General features: G+C 37.1%; 2 protein-coding genes across 3 annotated transcripts; both read left to right on the top strand.

Annotated features, from left to right (window-relative positions):
• Nucleotides 1-670: 670 nt before the first annotated feature.
• Nucleotides 671-9,534, top strand: LOC106053321 (UDP-glucuronosyltransferase 1A1-like). Of its 2 annotated transcripts, none has more exons than XM_056012724.1 (2): nt 671-809; nt 5,590-9,534. In XM_056012724.1, the coding sequence occupies exon 2, from the start codon at nt 5,599-5,601 to the stop codon at nt 7,129-7,131; it is 1,533 nt and encodes a 510-aa protein (XP_055868699.1). In that variant the 5' UTR covers nt 671-809; nt 5,590-5,598; the 3' UTR covers nt 7,132-9,534. The 2 variants fall into 2 exon arrangements, with proteins under 2 accessions (XP_055868699.1, XP_055868698.1); XM_056012723.1 differs by having other exon boundaries at nt 720-809; nt 5,595-9,534.
• A 1,819-nt stretch (nt 9,535-11,353) lies between these two features.
• Nucleotides 11,354-22,376, top strand: LOC106063965 (toll-like receptor 4). The gene is made up of 5 exons (XM_056012721.1): nt 11,354-11,854; nt 14,253-16,573; nt 18,790-18,944; nt 20,712-20,875; nt 21,211-22,376. Exons 2-5 carry the CDS (start codon nt 14,322-14,324, stop codon nt 21,400-21,402), a joined length of 2,763 nt encoding a protein of 920 aa, XP_055868696.1. The 5' UTR covers nt 11,354-11,854; nt 14,253-14,321; the 3' UTR covers nt 21,403-22,376.
• Nucleotides 22,377-23,224: the final 848 nt, after the last annotated feature.

The following is a 23,224-nucleotide window of genomic DNA, read 5'->3' as shown; positions in this document are numbered from 1 at the left end:
TTCTTCCATCAAAACATAACATTAACAGATCTCACCAGAACATAGATAGATGCCTGCGGCACATGGACAGATGCCATCGGAACATGGACAGATCGCATTGGAACATAGACAGATGTCATGTGTGATTTAGATAGACTTAATGTATGAAACCTAATTAAAAACTCATTATACATTCCAATCAGCAAAACTTAATTATATTCTGGAAGTCGTTGACCTCAATTATAACACGATTTTTTGGTCTCGGACTTTTTGTCAGCGTGTGAGTAAGAATATCAATACTAATCAATATCAATAAATTTGGCACCCCAGCAGTGTACAATAGAATAATAAATGTGTCGCCCCAACTGTATTGAATAAAATAAAAAAAAAATATGTCCCCCGAAAATTTAAGAGGAATAAAATAAATGATCAGACCGAATTGTGTTTAAAACACACAAAAATGTGGCGACCAACAATAGAACTAGATTTGTTTGCTCAATAACTGTTCATGTTGATTAACTCACTACGGTCACGCTTCACTAATCAAATGAAGACCGATGTCCACTGAAAACTTAGTCATTCGAAGCGCCAGCTTGGGAATCACGTGACCAATCGTTCGTTGAAGAATTCCCTTGCATAAAACCTCCATTTTTTTTTTTTACAGGCTAAATCTAGAAGTGTGAGAACCACTGATTGTACGTTGACCCCCATGTCATATAAGTACACATGCTTATATCACAGTCAAACCATGGCCTATATAATCCTCGACTCTGTGACTGCGTGATACTATTGACACTGCAACGATTTATGTACTGTCAGGAAAAATCAAGGTAAGTCATTTACTATGTAGTTATTAATTTAATTTGAAAGTGATGCAATAGCTGTGTTTGTTACAGCCCGCCACTGGGCCAACTATTTAGCGAGAGAAATGTGGCTACAAAATCTCTTGATTTTGATTCGTATTCTGGATTTCTAGAATTATCTCTGCATACGAACTAATCTTGGTGAAAGGGAATGATACTATAATGGAGTGATACTATAATGGAATGATAATATAATGGAATGATAATATATTGGAATGATAATATAATGTTAAACCCATCATACGAACTTGATTTTGATTCGTATTCTGGATTTCTAGAATTATCTCTGCATACGAACTAATCTTAATGAAATGGAATGATAATATAATGGAATGATAATATAATGGAATGATAATATAATGGAATGATAATATATTGGAATGATAATATAATGGAATGATAATATAATGGAATAATAATATAATGGAATGATAATATAATGGAATGATAATATAATAGAATGATAATATAATGGAATAATAATATAATGGAATGATAATATAATGGAATGATAATATATTGGAATGATACTATAATGGAATGATAATATAATGGAATAATAATATAATGGAATGATAATATATTGGAATGATAATATAATGGAATAATAATATAATGGAATGATAATATAATGGAATGATAATATAATAGAATGATAATATAATGGAATGATAATATAATAGAATGATAATATAATGGAATGATAATATAATAGAATGATAATATAATGGAATGATAATATAATAGAATGATAATACAACTGAATGATAATATAATGGAATGATAATATATTGAAATGATAATATAATGGAATGATGATATAATGGAATAATAATATAATAGAATGATAATATAATGGAATGATAATACAACGGAATGATAATATATTGGAATGATAATATAATGGAATGATCATATAATGGAATGATAATATAATATAATGATAATATAATGGAATAATAATATAATAGAATGATAATACAACGGAATGATAATATAATGGAATGATAATATATTGAAATGATAATATAATGGAATAATAATATAATAGAATGATAATATAATGGAATGATAATACAACGGAATGATAATATATTGGAATGATAATATAATGGAATGATAATATAATGGAATAATAATATAATGGAATGATAATATAATATAATGATAATATATTGTGATGATAATATAATGGAATGATAATACAATGGAATGATAATAGAATTAAATGATAATACAATGGAATGATAATATAATGGAATGATAATACAATGGAATGATAATACAATGGAATGATAATAGAATTAAATGATAATACAATTGAATGATAATATAATGGAATGATAATACAATGGAATGATAATACAATGGAATGATAATAGAATTAAATGATAATACAATGGAATGATAATATAATGGAATGATAATACAATGGAATGATAATATAATATTAAATCCATCATTTCCATTTTTTTTCTTCAATTCAATGTAAATCTCTAATGGTTACAAATTCCAGGTATCAAATCTGCGATATCAAAAAAAAAAATGCTCCAATAGCTGATTAAGCCAATTCATGACTAGATTGACCTGGGAACACGCGTAGGACGTAATCATCTTCTTTTTTGAAGTAACGTCTGTATTTTATAAGATAAGATAAGGTAATGTTAAATTTTCGTAAGCTTTTATTTCTAGGCGAACACTATAGTTCAGAAGGACCACTAGTCTTAACGTTTTACGAACATGGACAGTGATTAATTATTTGAATACAAAACAAAGACTGAATATTTTATAACTGTATACTTTAAACAACAAGTTGGAACGTGAATGTTACTTAAAATATTCAAATTTCGAAAAGTTCACTATACAATATCTCAGACCCACTTGTATTTATTACGAACTAACTTTTTGTTCCACAAAGAGATATCGAAGGACAAACATACTCTCTCTCTCTCTCTCTTTCACACACACACATACAAGGAACACTAAAAAACATTTAGTTGACATCACGTGCAGACAGTTCACATTCATAACCTGGGAGTACATTAAAATATGGATATAACTCATACCAAAGTTATAACAAATAAACAAAGTATTCAGTCTCTCCATACATACCCCTGACATAACTACAAAATGGACATACATTTTGAACAAAGTCCTAGGAACCTGTTAACTTTAAGAAACATATTACACAATGTACCGAAATTATTTTTTTTTAAATATATAAACATTGTGAAACAATAGATCGGCCTCTCGTTTTTCTTCTAAGGATATATATATGTTTAGACAAAATTATCATTATTTACTTATGTTATCGTTGTACAGATTTTTCATTTTTTTTTTAGGAAAAAAAAAAGTTTATAAAAAAGTTTTAAAATTAAAATCCTCTCCGAGAGATCTGAACCCAGTACCTTTGGCTCCCAAAGCCACCATATATCTTATACATAGATTAATGAGATGTTTGAGGTTTTTTTTCTCCGCGGAGGGGATGTATACCCCACAATTAGCCGACCCTTCGGCGGGCAGTATTTTGGGCATCACTGTTGTAAAGAGTTTTACGTGTTTAGGATGTTCCTTCAGAGCTGAAGATAATCCACATCCTAGCCCAAACCTCCCCCAGAGCGACGGGGCATGTCAGCGGGCAAGGCATAAACCATCGAGACAACCGAACGACAGTCCAACGCGCAGACCGCACGACCAGGCAGCCATCCTTGATAAAATGTTTCACAGTCTTGACTGTAGCATACTGAGACCAGGCCATTTCCTATTAGGATGCAACATTAGCTCAACTCAGAGGTGGCCAAGAGGGGCAACCGACCAAGGTCTCGAGCCTATGAGGATCCCATCACACAAATCACACAATCTACTTAACTGTCTCAAACTGCACGTCTCTTTAAGCAGGGTCGGTAGCTCAATAATGTGAAGGCATCTGTTGCAATTATCACGTAATATATTAGCATGATATTTGGTTAAGTCCTAGGCCCAGAGGCGTAGCTAGGGAGGGGAAAAGGAGGGGGAGAATTTGAAAATCCCCCAATAGAGGATGGCCCCACATGAGTGTTTTTTTTTCCATTAAATATTTAATATTATGCAAAATGCAGGGGCCCCCAAAGAGGTCAATTCCCCAACTCCGAAGTGATGGTAAGTTCTTCGCCACTGGTTAGACCATGCGTATGACAATCGCCATGGGTTCTGAGTACTGTCAAGGCGGCTCTGCTTAACGCCGTAGTTGTAGTAAAGTAAGTGTGAGCTCTGCCAGAGTAAGACTAGTTGAATTGTGAGTGTTCAACTTGACCTTATCCTGAAAGCCAGAGAATCAACAAAAGGGCCATAATCCAAAACGTCACTGTTGACCACATTGTTGGCTGGTTTGGGTCCAGGCTAGCTCTAGCCTGCTTCTCGTTTGTTTAGGTCTGGTTTTGGTTTCTTGTTTAATCCTCTCTCACAGAGTCATAGGGTTGATGCAAGAAAGCGTCTAAGCACCCCTCTATACACATTTTATTTGTTTCTTTTTTTTCCTTTGAATTCTGATGAGTATATGCGCAAAGCCATTTTCTATAAATATATTCTTTATCAACGTATCTATCTTAAGGTCCATCAAGGAGTCTTTAATACAAAAGTGACAATTATAGTGTTCTTTTCTAAAAGCAAATGTAGAAATTCTGTTACTTTTCATAATTTAATCTACAAGTTGAAGTTAATTGTCAATAATACATAAAACAAAAAAATATACCGTAACTTAGAAATACAAGAAAACTAATAAAATACTCAGAAACACACAAAGATAAAGGCATATTTCTTATTCTATAAGCTAGGATGAATTCATATAAGCTCTCTTTCTTCCCCCTAGAGTCATTAACATTGTCTGCATTACCCTGGAAAACCAATGACTTAGCGAAGTATATCTCTACTTCATAAGCTATTCTATGAACACATAGATACGCCTAATTATATGTTAAGGCCTCCGCGCGGTGTTGATTCTTGGAAATATATCTAGTGTAGATCTACGTCTGACTGGAAGTAACACTGAACTCAAACTACTTCAGTAACACCGGCGAAAGGCCGAAACAATCAAAATATGTAGTCGACGCTGATGTTGTTTTACAAATATATTTAATAATCAAGAAGGGAATTGTCTGATGTCAGCTATGTCCGTAAATCCGTATATCTATTCTACTGCTCTACAAGAAGCGTCTTCTTTTTAGCGTCATTTAGAGCGTTCTTGTTTTTTAACTTTACCCTATTCCCGAAACAAATAACTAATTCCTAATCATGTCATAAAAATATTGTGCCATGTCTGTGATTTGGAGGCAAGGTGGTTGAGCGGTAAAGCGCTTGGGTTCCGAGCCGAGGTCCGGGGGTTCGAATCCTTGTGATGACTGGGATGTTTAATTTCTGGATCCTCGGGCGTCCTTGAGTCCACCCAGCTCTAATGGGTACCTGATAATTGGGGAAAAGTAAAGGCGTTGGTCGTTGTGCTTGTCACATGACACCCTAGTAGGCCACAGAAACAGATGCCCTTTACATACTCTGTCCTATTGACCACAAGGTCTGAAAGGGGGACTTTACTTTACTTTACGGTTGTAATTTATAATGAGATAAGAAAAGTACGTAACCAAATGTATGTAACCCAATGTATGTAACCCAATGTATGTAGCCCAATGTATGTAACCCAATTTATGTAACCAAATGTATGTAACCCAATGTATGTAACCCAATGCTAATTATAATTCTATTGGTTATTTCTCAGAACAGTAAGATGCTGTCCCTGAATCAGCTTCTGATAATGGCTTCCCTCGTTTCTTTAGAATTCTGTGGAGCCAAGAATGTTGTCATGATTCCCCCACTAAGCAAGAGCTACTTAATCTACCACGCCAACATTGGCCAAGCTTTGATAGAACTTGGCCACAACGTGTCCATCTGTGTCCCAGACTACCTGGCCAACAAAGGGCTAGTTCCTCATAAAAAGATCAACATAATAAAATACGGTGAATACCTCGGCGACGTCGAGGCGCTTGTTTACGAAAAAACACAACTGATTGAAAAATTCTGGGCAGGTGGAGTTGATACTGTTGGCAGTCTGATTCCTATAGTGAATTTTTGTAAAGGATTGCTTGAACAAATTCTATCTGATGAGACCTTTATAGCATCTCTACGAGATTTGAAGCCAGATTTTTTCATCATAGAAAATTTTATGTTTACCAGAAATATTCTAGTGCTTCCTTACAAGCTGGATGTGCCGTTCGGCCTAATCGGCACATATCACGACTATTTTCTAAGCAGAACGCCGTTCAGTCCTGCTGCAGACCAGCTCTTTTTTGACGACGGAGGTGATAGGAAAAGTTTTCTACAGCGAGTCCAAGCCACCATTTTGTCTGCTGCTTTCACTGTGTATGATATTTTTTCAGACAGTGACGTGGTGTCTAGATACGCCCCTGAGAAGCCTGATATATCAATCAGGGATATAGCATTGAAGGCTGAAATATTTATCACGGAAATTGATCATATACTTGATTACCCACGCACTAGTCTTCCTAACACAAAACTTGTAGGTGGATCTTCAGTCAGCGAGGCCAAGCCATTGTCTGGAGATATGAAACATTTTGTGGACAAGTCTCCCAATGGAATTGTCGTAGTATCATTTGGAAGCGGGAATGTTTATATACCAGATCAAATTAGATCTAAAATGGCAAATGCTTTTCTAAAACTAAATCTAAATGTCATATGGAAGATAAATGGGACATTTGAACAACAAGACAAAATTTTAGCTTCGAACTGGATTCCTCAAAACGACCTCTTGGGTCATCCTAAAACTAAAGTGTTTGTTTCCCACTGTGGGAAAAACGGTCAGTACGAGGCACTGTACCATGGAGTTCCAATCCTTTGTCTTCCTATTTATGGAGACCAATTTTATAATTCTAAACGAATAGCTGTGAAAGAATTTGGACACTATGCAGACATAAGGGAAATAACTTCTGAAAAATTTTCGGCATTGATTCAAGAAATAGCAGACGATCCTAAATATAGAAATAACATCCAGAAAGCGTCAAAGTTATTCAAAGAGCTTTACAAAGTTCCCAGCAAGGAGGCTGCCTACTGGTTTGATCACGTGATGAAATATGGCGGAAGTTACATGAGGTCATCGGGTCAACAAATGCCGCTCTATCAATATCTGTTACTAGATGTCATGGCATTTCTGTTCGGTATTGTTATAGTCTTCCTCGTTGTCGTATCTATAATTTTCAGATTATGTTGGAAACTATTGACAAAATATAAAGTAAAAACAGATTAATTGCGGTTATAATCACCCCCCCCCCTTTTTTTTTTTCATTGATCTCAGACAGCATGCTTTACTACATTCAAGAGGGACATTAAGACCTACCTGTTTAAACCTTTTTCAGATTAGTTTGTCAATCAACTCTCGTGTCTATGTTTGTAATGTTATCAAAGCACATTCAGCCTACATGTTGTGTGTTAACAGCGCTCTATTAATTAAATAATTATTATTATTATTATAAATGCCATTTAACACAATTCTTAATTTTTTTTTAAAGATTCTTTTGTACATTATTAATTATTATTATATATAACATGGTAGTTTGATATTCTGATACACATGTTTACTTATTAAATTCTCAGCTTTCGTATTATGATCTCTACTGGTATCATCGCAAGTAGGACACTTTCATCTTTTATTATTTTTGATTTATGTTTTAAAAATGTTTCACTCGTACATGAGAAAACTTTGATAGAAGGTTGACAGTCGTGAAGAAATCTGGCCAGATCTTTCGTAAGGTGCCATGATGGCCTTAGTGTTCTGCTTTCATTTCTGTATCCTGTCCTTCGAGGTGTCAACAAACCGAATGTCTTTAAGATACATTTTTGATTGACAAAGTCTTGTTTTAAAAATTTATTTAATTGTGTTTCTATTTTCGCCGAGTCAACGAGACTGAGAGAGAGAGAGAGAGAGAGAGAGCGAGAGAGAGAGAGAGCGAGAGAGAAGGAGATAGAAAGAAATAGAGACAGGAATAGAGAGAAAGAGAAGAGAGAGAAACAGACAAAAAGACAGAGACAGAGGCATATAGCGAGAGATCAAGAGAAGAGATAAATATAGAGTGACACAAAGAGAAAATAAGAGAATAGAGAGAAACCGAAAAAGAGACAGAGAGAAGCAGAGAAAAAAGCGAATTATATATTTATATATATATATATGTAAGTGAGAGAGAGAGAGAGAGAGAGAAATGGGGAAACAAAGAGAGATACAATGTATATTTCATGTTCACTGCTTTGAAAGTGTTATCAAACTGAGGCATCCAAGCGTGAAAATAAATCAAGCCAAAGTAACTGTGAAAAGTTTCGTAATTGTTATAGCTTCGTTAGACAGTCATTGCCGGAAGTGGTACGGATATTAACACTCTACTACCTCTAAAATACTTCCCATGGCCTGCGTCTGAAATAGACTCAAATGATTTACAAAATGTAGGCCACTACTATAATTATCTTATCTTATCTTATATAATACAGACGTTACTTCAAAAAAGAAGATGATTACGTCCTACGCGTCATGCATTCAGTCATGCATATTAACCAATGACTTAAATTCTGCCAAGTCACTGGTTTTCCTGGCTAGCTCAGGCAACCCATTCCATGCTCTAATAGCACTAGGGAAGAAGGAGTATTTGTACAAATTTGTCCTAGCATATGGGACGAGGAATGTGCCTTTATCTTTGTGTCTTTCAGAGTATTTTATTTTTTTTTTTGTATCCTCGTCAAAGAGACCATTGTCCTTAATCTCCGCTCATGAGGACATCTTTTCCTTTGTTATGAAAGTAGCAGTTTTACTTAAGTAGGGCTGGTCAGCGTGTAGAAAGAAGATTCAAACTCGGGCAAACTGCTAGAGACTGGAGTGCATCGACATCACCGAGCATTCGCTCGTTAGAAAGTATTTAGAGAAGAGCGGCCTGGTCGTGTTGTTTGCGCTCTGGACTGTTGCATTGACGGTCCCGGCATCAAACCTGCAGGTAGTGAGCAGCTCGTAGCATTGAGAACATCTCTGGAGTAATTAATTATTAAAAGCTAATTTGAACATAGTTCTTTTGTTATGAGTATGTTTGATAATTGGTATTGGTTGACCAGCGGCGCCCACACCCACTTTTAAGGTAAAGTGATGTGTTGATGGAATGGTAAGCCCCGTTTTAGTAACTCACATTATGTTTGAAATTACTCCCCCCCCCCCCATTAGGAAGATATTGTATATAGTAGGAAGAGTTATGCCCATGGATAGGGGACATTATTCTGTTCGAACCTCGAGCCTCCTTCTAGGTAGCCAAGCCAAGCCAAGTTCAAAGGTAGTTAAACGCACTTGGCCTCTCGACCACGCTTTCCACATGAAGTGAAAAGATCTCTCGAGACGTAAAATACCACAGGGTCAGGCTGATGAAATGTGATGTAATGTTTTAGTAGTATTGCAGCAAATGAGTTGATATAAAGGTTTGGAAGGCTGATGAAATATGAAGCTAGAGACGAGAGACACAGTCACGTATTATAATGTATGAACATGTAGTATGCTAGGGATGAGTTCGAGAGTATTTTTTAAATCGTTCAATGTCTCGCTACTACATTGAGTTTTTACATAAATTTACATTCAAACCCAAAGCTGTATATATTTGTCAATAAAAGTCAAGTATATTTTTTCTTTCATGTTTTCGAGCTTTATTGAAGATTTTTTTTTTTGTAATCTCCCACAGTGGTTAGTTGGACTCGCTGTCTGGAGCTACACTCCAATGAGTACCTCATCAACATACCTTTAAGCTCTGAGCAAGAGGACCTCATCAACATCCTTTTAAGCTCTGAGCAAGAGGACCTCATCAACATCCCTTTAAGCTCTGAGCAAGAGGACCTCGTCAACATCCCTTTAAGCTCTGAGCAAGAGGACCTCGTCAACATCCCTTTAAGCTCTGAGCAAGAGGACCTCGTCAACATCCCTTTAAGCTCTGAGCAAGAGGACCTCGTCAACATCCCTTTAAGCTCTGAGCAAGAGGACCTCGTCAACATCCCTTTAAGCTCTGAGCAAGAGGACCTCGTCAACATCCCTTTAAGCTCTGAGCAAGAGGACCTCGTCAACATCCCTTTAAGCTCTGAGCAAGAGGACCTCGGAGCTACTTCAAAGAGTCGGAGACTCCTAGATGCTCATCCATCCCACATCTTTCTACTTTCATATCTCCAAAACAAAAAGAGTTACTGAAATCCAATATCACCCAGGTGGTCATCGAGCTCCAAGTAATTTGCGACGGCTAATTGTAGCCCTGTCAAAGCATGACCTTTGACTCATAAGACGCCAGACTGAAGGGTTACTGGGTTCATAAAACATGTTCACACTGCCACACTGACATTGGAACACAGGAACTTCGCTTGATTATCGAACCGTGACCAAAGTGAATGTCAGAGACACGCTTAAACGCTCTCGCGTGGCCAAGTAGGAAGTACACTAAAGTCACTGCAGCATCCGCTGGTACTTAGAACAAACAGAAGAACTGACTGTAAACTATGTTGTCTTTTTTTTATTACTGCTTCCCTATTCATTTTCTATCAATTCATGGGGGGGGGGGAGGCTGGTAAGTCTAGAATGAACTTGCAATGCATCTACAATAAAGTTACAATGAATGTACAATTGACTTACAATAAATCTACAATGAACCATCAACTACTTTTCAATAAACTTAAATGGAGCACCAATAGCTCTTGGCCTTTTCTCCCATAATTCTTTGAAATATTTTTTTTCCTGCTGACCAGTGTGTTTGTTTACACCTCTGGTCAATGTCTTGACCCGAAGTTTCGCTGGACATCTAAAAACGCAATTTTTTTTTTTTTATCTTTTCTGACCTACTTTAACTGAATGCGCATTCAGGAAAAAGAAAAGCTCTGAAACCAAACCTCTACTGCCTTTCAGCTATACGCAAACACTGGAAAGGTCTTGAAAGTCAACCCTTTGAAAAACAAATCAGGAGGCGGCTACACTTAAGCAGCTTGTAACACACAACCTGCAACGCCGCTAATTCCAAACTGTATCGTGTAATTGGTGTCCCCCCTTTTGAAAATTTGGAAGTCTCTTGTAGCGGGTAAACTGCTTTGTGAGTGCCAACATTCCGAGCATAGCCGATAAACCAGGCCATGAGATAGGTTATAATCGTCTTAAGACAACGGTTCTCAACCTTTTAAGCTCGGCGACCCTTTTTACAATCCCCCACTCTGCCGCGACCCCCCCCCCCCCAACCCCATGCACATACGACAATGGATGAGTAGACAATAACAATCCATATTTTCGATGGTCTTAGGCGACCCCTGGCAAATGGTTAATCGACCCCCAAGGGGGTCGCGACCCACAGGTTGAGAACCCCTGTCTTAAGACAAAAGAAGGCTTCGGAGGGGGGTGGGAGCCCCACAGTTTGAGAAACGCTGGTTTAGACCGACAAATGAATGAAACTCTCGCCTTCGAAGTAAAAAGCGACAAATGAGGGAGGGTGGCCTGTTTTTTCAGGACTTGAGGTTCCTATAATTTTTTTCTTTTGTTGGTGGAATCAACTTCCTGGGATAGCATTAACTCATTAGATCTTTGTGATTAGCGGATGCCTCGTTCAGTACACGACAGATTCATACTTTCCCTAATTGTCTTTCAAAACAAATAATAAAAGAAAAAAAATAAAATAAAATAAAAATAGCCATTTGTCGACGTTTTGAATGAAGTCAAGAGGCCAAACATCACAAAACGATCCAATGGTTACGTTGCGTGTCATCCAGTGTTATCATTAGTTCTATCAAAAACTCTTCACAAATTTTTGACGCGATTGAACATTATTTTAGTTTCCTGTGTAGAAAATGTTCACATAACTAATTGAACCTGTGTTATTTTCAGTTCGTCTAGCATGTAAATTAAATTTGATGAACATATTTCTGTACAACTTTTAGCTGTGTTTCCTTCACCAGAAGATCTGTGCTCACAGTAGGTTTCAAAGCAGGTAAATACAGATATTTCGAGCTATTTGTATCTTATATTATAAAGTACAGACGTTACTTCAAAAGAGAAGATAATTACGTCCTACCCGTATACATGTGTTAATCTAATCTTGCGTATGTGAGACATAAGCTCTGTTAAGTCATTGATTTTCCTGGCTGATTTAGGCAACCCGTTCTATGATCCGATGGATTAAAGGAAGACGGAGCCTTTGTACGATTTTGTCCTAGCGTTTTGAATAAGAAATGTTCTTTTATCTTTGTGTCTTTCTGGCCAAAGGTATATATGCAATCTGGGTGGATAAATAAATAGCAACCTTGAGTTAAAATAAAATTTAGGATTAGTTAAATTCAGATTTATAAAACACGGCGATAAAGATATACTAATTATTTTTAATTTGTATTAAATTGTCTTAGTTTGTGAAGTCATCCTGTTTTCTCATGAACATGTTGGCAGTGGCGTAGCTAGGGTTTTCGGGGGTGGGCCCTGGGGGCTTGGCCTCTTATTGAGACATATGGCTGTATATGTGCAGTTCTTTCCCTTATATAAGAGTTGATTTTTTTTTTAAGTATTCTTTTTTATTTTCTTGTTTCATTATTGTACTCTCTATTATTTTCATCATTTTTCTAGATAGAGAGGAATTTTCGATTGCTTGTTCGTTCTGCCAGAATGAGTCAGTGTGTCTGCCTTTTTCATTGCCTTGTATTTCAATGTTTGCTGGGATCTAACGGGGAACAGGTTCCTTGATGTTGCTATTGAGCTCTTTAATATAGGAGGCATGAAAGTTGTTGAAGCTCTGAGGGACTGTCGGGAAGAGAGCCTCGACGTTATACCTCTGACGTTACACCTCTGACGTTATACATCTGACGTTATACCTCTCATGTTATACCTCTGACGTTATACCTCTGACGTTATACCTCTGACGTTATATCTCTGACATCGAACGAACAGGAACTTTAGAAGTTGTCAGTGCACAAATATGTGTTTGTGTTGCTATGCTCGTGTGTCGGTGTGCATGTGTTGTCGGAACGTTAAAAATAAAATAATCAAATCGTAAATGAAAAAGAAATATATGTCAGTGGTATCACAAGATTCGAACCGCAAACCCGCACACACACGCACTAGTGACGCCAATGATAGATGCTATAAGATGTCAGGTATGCTCTCTACTATACCATTGTTTTAGACAAAGTAAAACACATGAATCTAAAATTCTGTCCGTCTTGTAGGTCTCGTATATCTTAAACACATTAGCTGAAATCCTACACATCTGGTCTCCTATAGCTTAAACACATTAGCTGAAATCCTACACATCTGGTCTCGTATAGCTTAAACACATTAGCTGAAATCCTACACATCTGGTCTTGTATAGCTTAAACACATTAGCTGAAATCCTATACATCTGGTCTTGTATAGCTTAAACACATTAGCTGAAATCCTATACATCTGGTCTCGTATAGCTTAAACACATTAGCTGAAATCCTATACATCTGGTCTCGTATAGCTTAAACACATTAGCTGAAATCCTACACATCTGGTCTCGTATAGCTTAAACACATTAGCTGAAATCCTACACATCTGGTCTCGTATAGCTTAAACACATTAGCTGAAATCCTACACATCTTGTCTCGTATAGCTTAAACACATTAGCTGAAATCCTACACATCTGGTCTCGTATAGCTTAAACACATTAGCTGAAATCCTACACATCTGGTCTCGTATAGCTTAAACACATTAGCTGAAATCCTACACATCTGGTCTCGTATAGCTTAAACACATTAGCTGAAATCCTACACATCTGGTCTCGTATAGCTTAAACACATTAGCTGAAATCCTATACATCTGGTCTCGTATAGCTTAAACACATTAGCTGAAATCCTATACATCTGGTCTCGTATAGCTTAAACACATTAGCTGAAATCCTATACATCTGGTCTCGTATAGCTTAAACACATTAGCTGAAATCCTATACATCTGGTCTCGTATAGCTTAAACACATTAGCTGAAATCCTATACATCTGGTCTCGTATAGCTTAAACACATTAGCTGAAATCCTACACATCTGGTCTCGTATAGCTTAAACACATTAGCTGAAATCCTACACATCTGGTATCGTATAGCTTAAACACATTAGCTGAAATCCTATACATCTCAAGGACGAGTTATAAACGCACACACATAGGCGTGACGTAGAACGCGATTTATATTCACATATACACCTAACACACGAGTTATAAACACACACACCTAACACTCGAGTTATAAACACACATAAACAGAAGAAAAGTAACCTACACAGTAAATCATATCGATCTTTCTAGACTTTTATTGAATAACATATATAAATAAAAGAAACATTATTAATTATGCACAAAAATTCTGGAATTTTTTTTTTTTTTCAGGCAGCCGAAGAATGTAAGGTGAAACATGGCGCGTTTTACAGCAGAAGCCAACCTGAGGCTATAGTTGCGATGACATTTCTAGAAACTATCCATTCAGGTCGGACGCGTCAGAAATGTATCACGTGTCAGTGTCTGACAGGATTTATCTGTAAACATTTTCATCCACACACCATTGGCACAGAGATGAAGATATTGTTGATTTTCATAATTATGACATGGCGCAAGGTGACGTCGTCGCCAATAAAATTTGACGTAATGGATTGCATGGAGTATTTGTCCCTGTCTCTGGACAATGACGATGCCTGCAATTTGGATGGCAGCTATGTCGAAGAAAACTTCCGAGCGGATCGAGAAGAAGATGTATATATGAAGCATATAAAACAAGGCCAAGATACATATGGCAATACACATAGAATGTATGAACCATGTAAGTGTAACTTTATAGGGTGTAACTGTACGGGACTCGGATTGAAAAATGTTCCTGGCGATCTTCCTCAAAACATTCAAAAACTGAGACTCGATTACAACGCCATTGCAGTGCTGCCAAACTGTATATTTTGTAGCTACTCTCAGTTGAATTATTTAGACTTGTCTTACAATAATCTAACTCAACTTCAAGTTGGCTCCTTTTGGGGACTTGAACATTTGAACTGGCTTAATCTGGGAAACAATAGCCTCATGTACGTTAAGGAGACATTCCCGAATGGCGTGTTTTCTGATTTAGTTTCGCTTAGATGTTTGAAGCTACACAGAAACCTACACAGCAATCAATATATTGACTTTCATTTTCCAGATGAAGTTTTGGCTAATCTGACCAACTTGGAAAGTCTTTATTTAGATGGATTTGATTCGTTGGTTTTCGGAGAACATTTTAAAAATTTAACCGAACTGAAAACTTTAGACTTATCTCGAGGTCACTGTAACATTAGGTCACTTAGTAAAAGTGCATTGTCTAACATCTATCAGATAAGTAAACTGAATCTAAGCGGTTGTAATCTCCAAGGAGATATTCTGAATAGTAATGTTTTCAAGCCGTTAGTTAACTTGAAACATCTAGATATAAGTTTCAACAGAGATCTGGGTGTCAAATCTTTCATGTCTGCTTTAAAAGAAATTCGTAATTACAACATAACTACATTGGTAATGAACTTTATAGAGTCTTTATACTCGCGATCATTATATATCTCTCAAGATATAGTAAAAAGTCTTCCGTCATCTTTAATTTATCTAGAGGCCCAGGGCAATTGCTTCGAGTCTATTGACCCTGGAGTTCTTCAGTTACTTCCCCCTAATTTGACCTACATTTTCGTTGGGGCAAATAGATTTGTCTACGGAGAGTATTTTAATGAGCTTTATACACTAAGGAATGTTAAAGTTCTCAAACTGAATGGGGGCGCTTATTTGCTAGATATTCCCGAAAAAGAACCACAATCGGCAGACTACACTCAGTGCCCCTCACCACAGAAGACATTCAAAAGTTCAAGGCCACTTATAATCACTCTCCCGCCAAATTTACTATGTCTTGATTTGAGATTCACCGGCCTAAGGTACCGTCTGACAGAACTGACCTTCAATGCGAGTAACTCGCTGGAATCTTTAATCTTTTGTGATAATTATTTACCTTTTCTTCGAGGCCCCATTAAAGGGTTACCAAAACTTCTGAAGCTATATATAAGTGGCAGCGGTGTCAAGGACATAGAGACACAAATGTTTCAATATCTTGGTACCTTAGAGAAACTTAGTCTCCGAAACGATCAACTGCAAGACTTTTTTGAACACAACATCAACCCAAAAGTCTTTAAACACTTAATAAACCTTCGATTCATTGACCTTTCCGAAAATTCGCTGACTCGTATTCAGAAGAATATCTTTGAAGGCCTGAATCTTTTGGAACACATCGATATGCGTAAGAACAACATGTGGACATTTAACGTGAGTATTGTGAATATGTTCAACCTTAGCTTGCTTAATTTGAGTCACACCCAGCTGAGTACTCTTCCCCTAGAGACACGCCAACATATTGACCAATTGTTGACCAATCATTCTGTCGTTATTGACATGTCTTCCACGCCGATCCAGTGTGTCTGTACAAACATTGACTTCTTGAAATGGATGACCAGTTCCAGAGCTTTTGATGCCAGCTTCACCAACTATATGTGTCAGTACGAGAACAAGTCAATGGCGGTGTATGTAACTGACGCCTACCAGGAGACGTTGCAAGAACTTGATAGAAAGTGTGCTGACCACTCCATCCTCTTCCTGGTGGTCACCTCTGCTACTTTTTGTATGGTCTCCTGCGTGATAGCAGCGTTGCTGTACAGGTGAGTTAAATGTCAATAGCATCTTTATGTTCAAGTATATCAGGTGTCGAGATTTATCGTCAATGTCCATGTGACATAATGGGGAAATAACTATTTCTGATTACTTGTATAGTTAGGAGTGATTCCCCTTATGTAGTTTATAAAAGGCCTTGCAAACTGTGTTTAGTTGTTACAAATCAAATGAGGTTGCTTGTAACAGTACCCCATATTACATAGTAATGGAGATTGATTCTAAAAGAGCACCCCACTCAATAGCCGGAAGTTTGTAACCCAGTAGTCAAAAGTGGTCATGTGTTGACCTGAGGCCTGTGACCTGTATTTTTGATAACCAGAATGTGACGATAATGTGACGACAAAACTTATAACGGCTATTCCCCTTTCGGGGGCCACTAATAAAATGGTTAAGTTTTTTTCCACTTGTAGATACAACTAGTTTCAATTATTTGGTTGGTAAAAGTGAGCTTCTAATAAAACATTATTGACATTAAGTGGCCTAGATAGAGATTTGGAGACCCGGAGTGGGGGGGGGGGTGACCATTTTAGTGGACCATGCATTTCGACATTCGAAATCATTCAATATAAAAAAAAAAATAGGGACATTTATTTGGGGGACCTCCAAGTTAGGACCTCCCTCCCCCCCCCCCCAGCTACGCCACTGTTGACATTGTTTAGAAACGACAAGTTATCTTAAAAAAAAACACAATAAAGCTTTGTCTTTGACTCCCCAAGTTCACGTAAATAGAAGAAGTATTGATCTATTCATCATCATCAACTTCAATAGGGTGGGCATTGAGAGGTTTGAATTATCTCTTGCAAATGGCCCTGGACCTGATTTATTTGATTTATAAGCCAAGTTGTCTGATTCCATACAAATAAAAAATTAATAGGGTGTCCGAATTAAATTATGATTTTCTTACCAAAATTTATTTCGGACAGCCAGTTTTGGACATCAATAAAAATGATCTTATATTATATTTGTTCGTTTGTTGTTGTTTTTTTTAATAGAGAATAAATCGGCAAATGTTTGGAGTGAGCTTGGTACATTGAATGAAGTTAAATGCCTAGATCTAGACCTACTAGATAGATCTAGATTTATATAGAGAGAATATAGAGGATTCAGTTAGGCAAGAATGGCTACCCTTATCTGTACTATACTACAAAAGATCATCTGACATCTCTATTAGAAATTTATTAAATTAATAAACAAAAAACACAAACATTCAACACACATCTAATCAAACAAACAATTCAAACGTAAAATAAGTCTAAAAGTCGGTATAGAAGTCACTATCCCAGTGACCTAATTTGGTAGAATAAGTGTGTTCATATTTTTACATTTTGTGTTCGTATTTATGCATAATTCCAAAACATCTTAATGATTTAATGTGAGGGGTTAGGCCTGGGGATCTTAAAATTTAGTTAATGCTAGTAAAGAATTAAAATATGAGTTTATTGAGGCCTAAATTTAGAGACTGTCCGAAATAAATAATGGTGTCCGGAATCAAATAATGTGGGTCAAATTTGTCCGAATTAAATGAAAACACACGGCCTCTTTGACCTTAAATATAATAACAAATATAGGTTAGGGGTACAAATATAAGTAGTCATCCTTATTCTCCTTTAACTAAAGAAGATTTTGATACTTCATTTTCTTTTCTATGTCGAACCATTGTCAAATAAGGCGCTGTCAAAGTCAAATTTTCAAATTTGGGCTATAGGTGTCCGAATAGCATAAACTACTCTATATGTATTAACTGTCAGGTCTACTTGAAATTTTGTTTTAAATCTTTGATGTATATAAATATTGTCTTACTTATAACAATTCACGACTCACAGAATGGTCGCCCCTTGCATGTTGCATGTCATTAAAACAAAACAAGATGTTTTGGCCCTTACACTTAATAGAGTTGTATTTTGTTTTGTATTATTATCACAGTGTTTGAAATGCGCTTTGGAAATTCCTGGAAACTACGTTTGCGAGTTCTTCGAATGGTTGCAAGCTCTCTGAAAGTTAATTATGCCACATTTTAAAAGTTTTACAGGTCTTCTTTATCTGGCCAAGCCAAGCAAGTTCCATAATGTCAGTGTGTCTTTGCTTCATGGCTTCATGTCAAATCACTGGTTTACTGGAAAGGGTTGATTTGTAGAAATAATACACATTAGACCTTTAAAAAAAATGATTACGCCTCTGTTGTTTTTTTTTAATATCTTTATAGGTTTCGCTGGAGACTGAGATATTTATATTACGCCGCCTACTTGATGGTGAAAGGTCAAACAAAAAACACTGCTAAATCTGAACAGTTTCACTATGACGTGTTTATTTCCTATGCTTATAAGGATGAGGACTTCATTCTGGGGAGCCTTGTACCAGGTGATAATACAATCATACAAATATCTTTTTTTTTTTTATTTTAATGATATTGTGCATAATTAGTAATATCTATGAATCTAGTAGGGTTGCATGTTTGCGTTATCTGAAGACTTTAGCCATGGACACTTACACTGAGACCTCTGTCACCTATGGTGTTAGCCATAGACACTTAAGAGAATGGCTGCCTGGTCGTGCGGTTTGCGCGCTGGACTGTCGTTCTGCGGGAGGTTTGGACTAGGAAGTAATTATCTTCAACTCTGAAGGAACATCCGAAACATGTACAACAAACAAACAAACATAAGAAAAAAAGTCAAAGTTCCATTTCACATCTTGCGATCTATAGGGTGGACGATGTAAAGGTCATCGGTAAACGAGGGTGTCATGTAGCCACCACAACGATCAACCGCTTTTACTTTTCCATAACTAGTAGCTGTCAGGGTTCTATTCTTGCTTATCTTGGCTCATTAGGGGTTACTTAAATAAGAACAATTACTACTTAATAAACTTCTAACTCCAACTCGAGTTATCCCTTAATACAAATAATAATTTAATATCCAATAATAATAATCCATGAAATATAAATGCAAAAAAACACCAGACCAGGAAGTGACCGTCCAACCTTCCTGGACCGGGGCAAGACCTCACTGACTAACACACTCTCTCGCATATTCAACGATGACTAAACCATTCAGTTCATAACACGTGCAAGATTATCCACATTCATAATCTGGGAGTACTTAAACAAAGAGATATATTATCATACCAAAATATCAAAGTAACATATTCACTCTCGCCATACCTCCCCCTGACATTAGCCAGGTACCCATTAGAGCTGAGTGGATTTAAGGACGCCCTAAAATCCTGAAATTCAAATTTTAGTCATCACCAGGCGCTCAACCCTTCAGCCATCATGCCCGCCATATAGACACTTCGTAAAGACCACAAGTTGATAGATTTGAGCACAGGGAGCCAGGATACAACTTTTATACAGACCTCAATGCCGTTCAATTTCTAGATTCGGAATCTAGATACGGTGCAATCTAAACTCATCAGATGATTAAAATCAACTGGCTTGAATAATTTTACCTCTAGGAACCAATTTAGCTCTAGGAACCAATTTAGCTCTAGGAACCAATTTAGCTCTAGGAACCAATTTAACTCTAGGATTGTCGTAACTCGGCATGTTTCGTTTCTCTCCATGGAAACTAAAAGGAAATAATCTTTATATCACGGAGTCTTAATTGTTTGACACATATTAACATACATGAACAGTCTACAAGAACTGCTGTAATATTTGTTAAAAGTCTACAGTCTAGAATAGACGTATGCCACAGTTCATATAATATATTGGACTGCTTAAAAACCCATTGACCACAATGGCCACATAGACTGTGGTGAGCACATAAACCGCCATAAACACATAGGCCATATAGACCAGGGGTTCTCAACCTGTGGATCGCGACCCCTTTGGGGGTCGATTGACGATTTGCCAGGGGTCGCCTAAGACCATCGAAAATATGGATTGTTATTGTCTACTCTTCTATTTCTCTGTTTGTGTAAAGGGGGGGGGGGGTCAAGGCAAAGTGAGGAATTGTAAAAAGGGGTCGCCGAGTTTAAAAGGTTGAGAACCGCTGATATAGACCCTTTGAGCTTACTTCTGGTCACACATTAACATTACTTCATCTGCCCCCACAGATTGGCATACATGATACATTTTGTAGTCGTATTTCCGAGAGGTAAAGAATGCTCTCTAATATTATTTCCTAGAGTTGACTGAACGGAAGTTGTCAGTCCTGGTCCATGGACGAGACTTTGCTGTGGGGGAATTCATCGCTTCCAACATTGTGACTGCCGTCAAAGAGAGCCGGAAGACTTTAGTGGTTCTCACACGAAATTTTCTCAACAGCACCTGGTGTAACTTTGAAATGCACGTAAGAATTAACCTAATTTTTACAAAACTAATATCAACTCACTCCGTCCGTCTGTCCGTCTGTCTGTCTGTCGGGTACAAATTTTGTACACGTTATTTATTGTCCCTCACAAAACATGAATCAATCAAATTATTAACCAACGAATTAAATAATAATTAATTAATCTTGTTGGATATAAAAAAAATTGAAAATACATCTTACTGGAATTAGAGATATGACTAGAAATTAGCAGTTTCTTACCATATAAAAGCTTTGTTTTATTAAAAATTATTTTGGATATTTTACTTGTTTCTTTATATTAAGCTATGAACATTTTTTTTTCTGCTGACCCACAGATGGCCAACATGGAGTCAGTCCACACAGGGCGTCCAGTACTTGTGTTTCTCATCAAAGAATCCATACCTACAACAGAGCTGACCTCTGACCTCTTGTATCACCTTAATAAAAACACATACATTGTGTACCAACAAGGGGAGGTCACTAATGTGTTTTGGGACAAACTGGCCAGGGATCTTTTGCAATTTTAAGTAAAATATAATTACACTCAACGTAAGCTTTATTTCCCAACTGGTCAGTCAACTATAAAACTGTGAGATTATAAATATTTTTTTCTAATTGTTTTTTATTAGCGCTATTTTATGCTTATAGCTTTCTCAATACTCTATGATCCTAACACTTATCTGGACAAGTGGGGAAAATAGGAGGGGGGGAAGAAAGAAAGCGATATCTGGGTGGTTTTTACCGTAATTGGGTTTTTAGAAGTATTAAAAAAAGGCGGGAAAGGACCTGAATTCGAACTCATGGTTCACGTCTCCTCGAGCCGACGCGCTAACCACTCTGCTAGTTGTATAGTTATATATTGTTTGTTTCAATTTAGAGCGGCGACCTTTAAAGGGGACTATTCAGTTTATTCCACCACTTCAGTCAAGTGCAATCTCTTTCCGTTGTTCGAGATACCAAATACAATAATTAAATTACCAATAGTTAATTAATTAATTGTTCAAATATTAAAAATTGATTCTTGTGTTGTCAGGTAAAAAAAAAAAAATAATTATGTAAAATTTCAACTTGATCCGAGATTAACCCGAATAACGTGTACAAACGTTTAACTAGAAAGACCGAGTGAGCTGGAATAAGCTTTGTAAAAAGGAGGAACTTCTCAGTACCGTCAAGAGATGAAAGCATGCCTGTGTCGTTTATACTGTAAGATTAGACTTACTGTACAAAATCATCAAAAGGCGTCTCTTTTGATATTCTGCTAATGGCAGTTGCATATTAAGGTGAGTTGTGGGGGTTTAGTTACGCGAACTGTAACAGCACCCCTTCGTTACAAGTCATGGACTGATAAAGATGAAAAATCTTGAAAGGCGTTGAGGCCGAATGATAGGTAGGGCGCTTAGTGTAGGAGCATAGGGACATAAGATAAAACATCTTTGCAGATTGCAGACAATATGATCTAAAAAATCTAAAAAATTACAGCCAAAACAAAGTTATATTTGGTGTCGTGGTTGTTGTTGCATTTCGTTGTTTTAGTTGTGGTTGTAGCTGCTGCAGATGTGGTAGTTGTGTTAGTTGTGGTTATTGCTGCTGCAGATGTGGTAGTTGTGTTAGTTGTGGTTGTAGCTGCTGCAGATGTGGTTGTTGTGTTAGTTGTGGTTGTTGCTGCTGCAGATGTGGTAGTTGTGTTAGTTGTGGTTGTAGCTGCTGCAGATGTGGTTGTTGTGTTAGTTGTGGTTGTAGCTGCTGCAGATGTGGTTGTTGTGTTAGTTGTGGTTGTAGCTGCTGCAGATGTGGTAGTTGTGTTAGTTGTGGTTGTAGCTGCTGCAGATGTGGTTGTTGTGTTAGTTGTGGTTGTAGCTGCTGCAGATGTGGTTGTTGTGTTAGTTGTGGTTGTAGCTGCTGCAGATGTGGTTGTTGTGTTAGTTGTGGTTGTTGCTGCTGCAGAAGTGGTTGTTGTGTTAGTTGTGGTTGTTGCTGCTGCAGATGTGGTAGTTGTGTTAGTTGTGGTTGTAGCTGCGGCAGATGTGGTTGTTGTGTTAGTTGTGGTTGTAGCTGCTGCAGATGTGGTAGTTGTGTTAGTTGTGGTTGTAGCTGCGGCAGATGTGGTTGTTGTGTTAGTTGTGGTTGTTGCTGCTGCAGATGTGGTAGTTGTGTTAGTTGTGGTTGTAGCTGCGGCAGATGTGGTTGTTGTGTTAGTTGTGGTTGTAGCTGCTGCAGATGTGGTTGTTGTGTTAGTTGTGGTTGTTGCTGCTGCAGATGTGGTTGTTGTGTTAGTTGTGGTTGTAGCTGCTGCAGATGTGGTTGTTGTGGTAGTTGTGGTTGTGGCTACTGCAGATGCTGTTGTTGAGT

Source organism: Biomphalaria glabrata, chromosome 15 (assembly GCF_947242115.1).
Source record: "Biomphalaria glabrata chromosome 15, xgBioGlab47.1, whole genome shotgun sequence".
Classification (NCBI taxonomy): Eukaryota; Metazoa; Mollusca; class Gastropoda; family Planorbidae; genus Biomphalaria; species Biomphalaria glabrata.
Note: the sequence above shows the minus strand (reverse complement) of the source record. Positions and strands in the feature narration are given on the sequence as shown.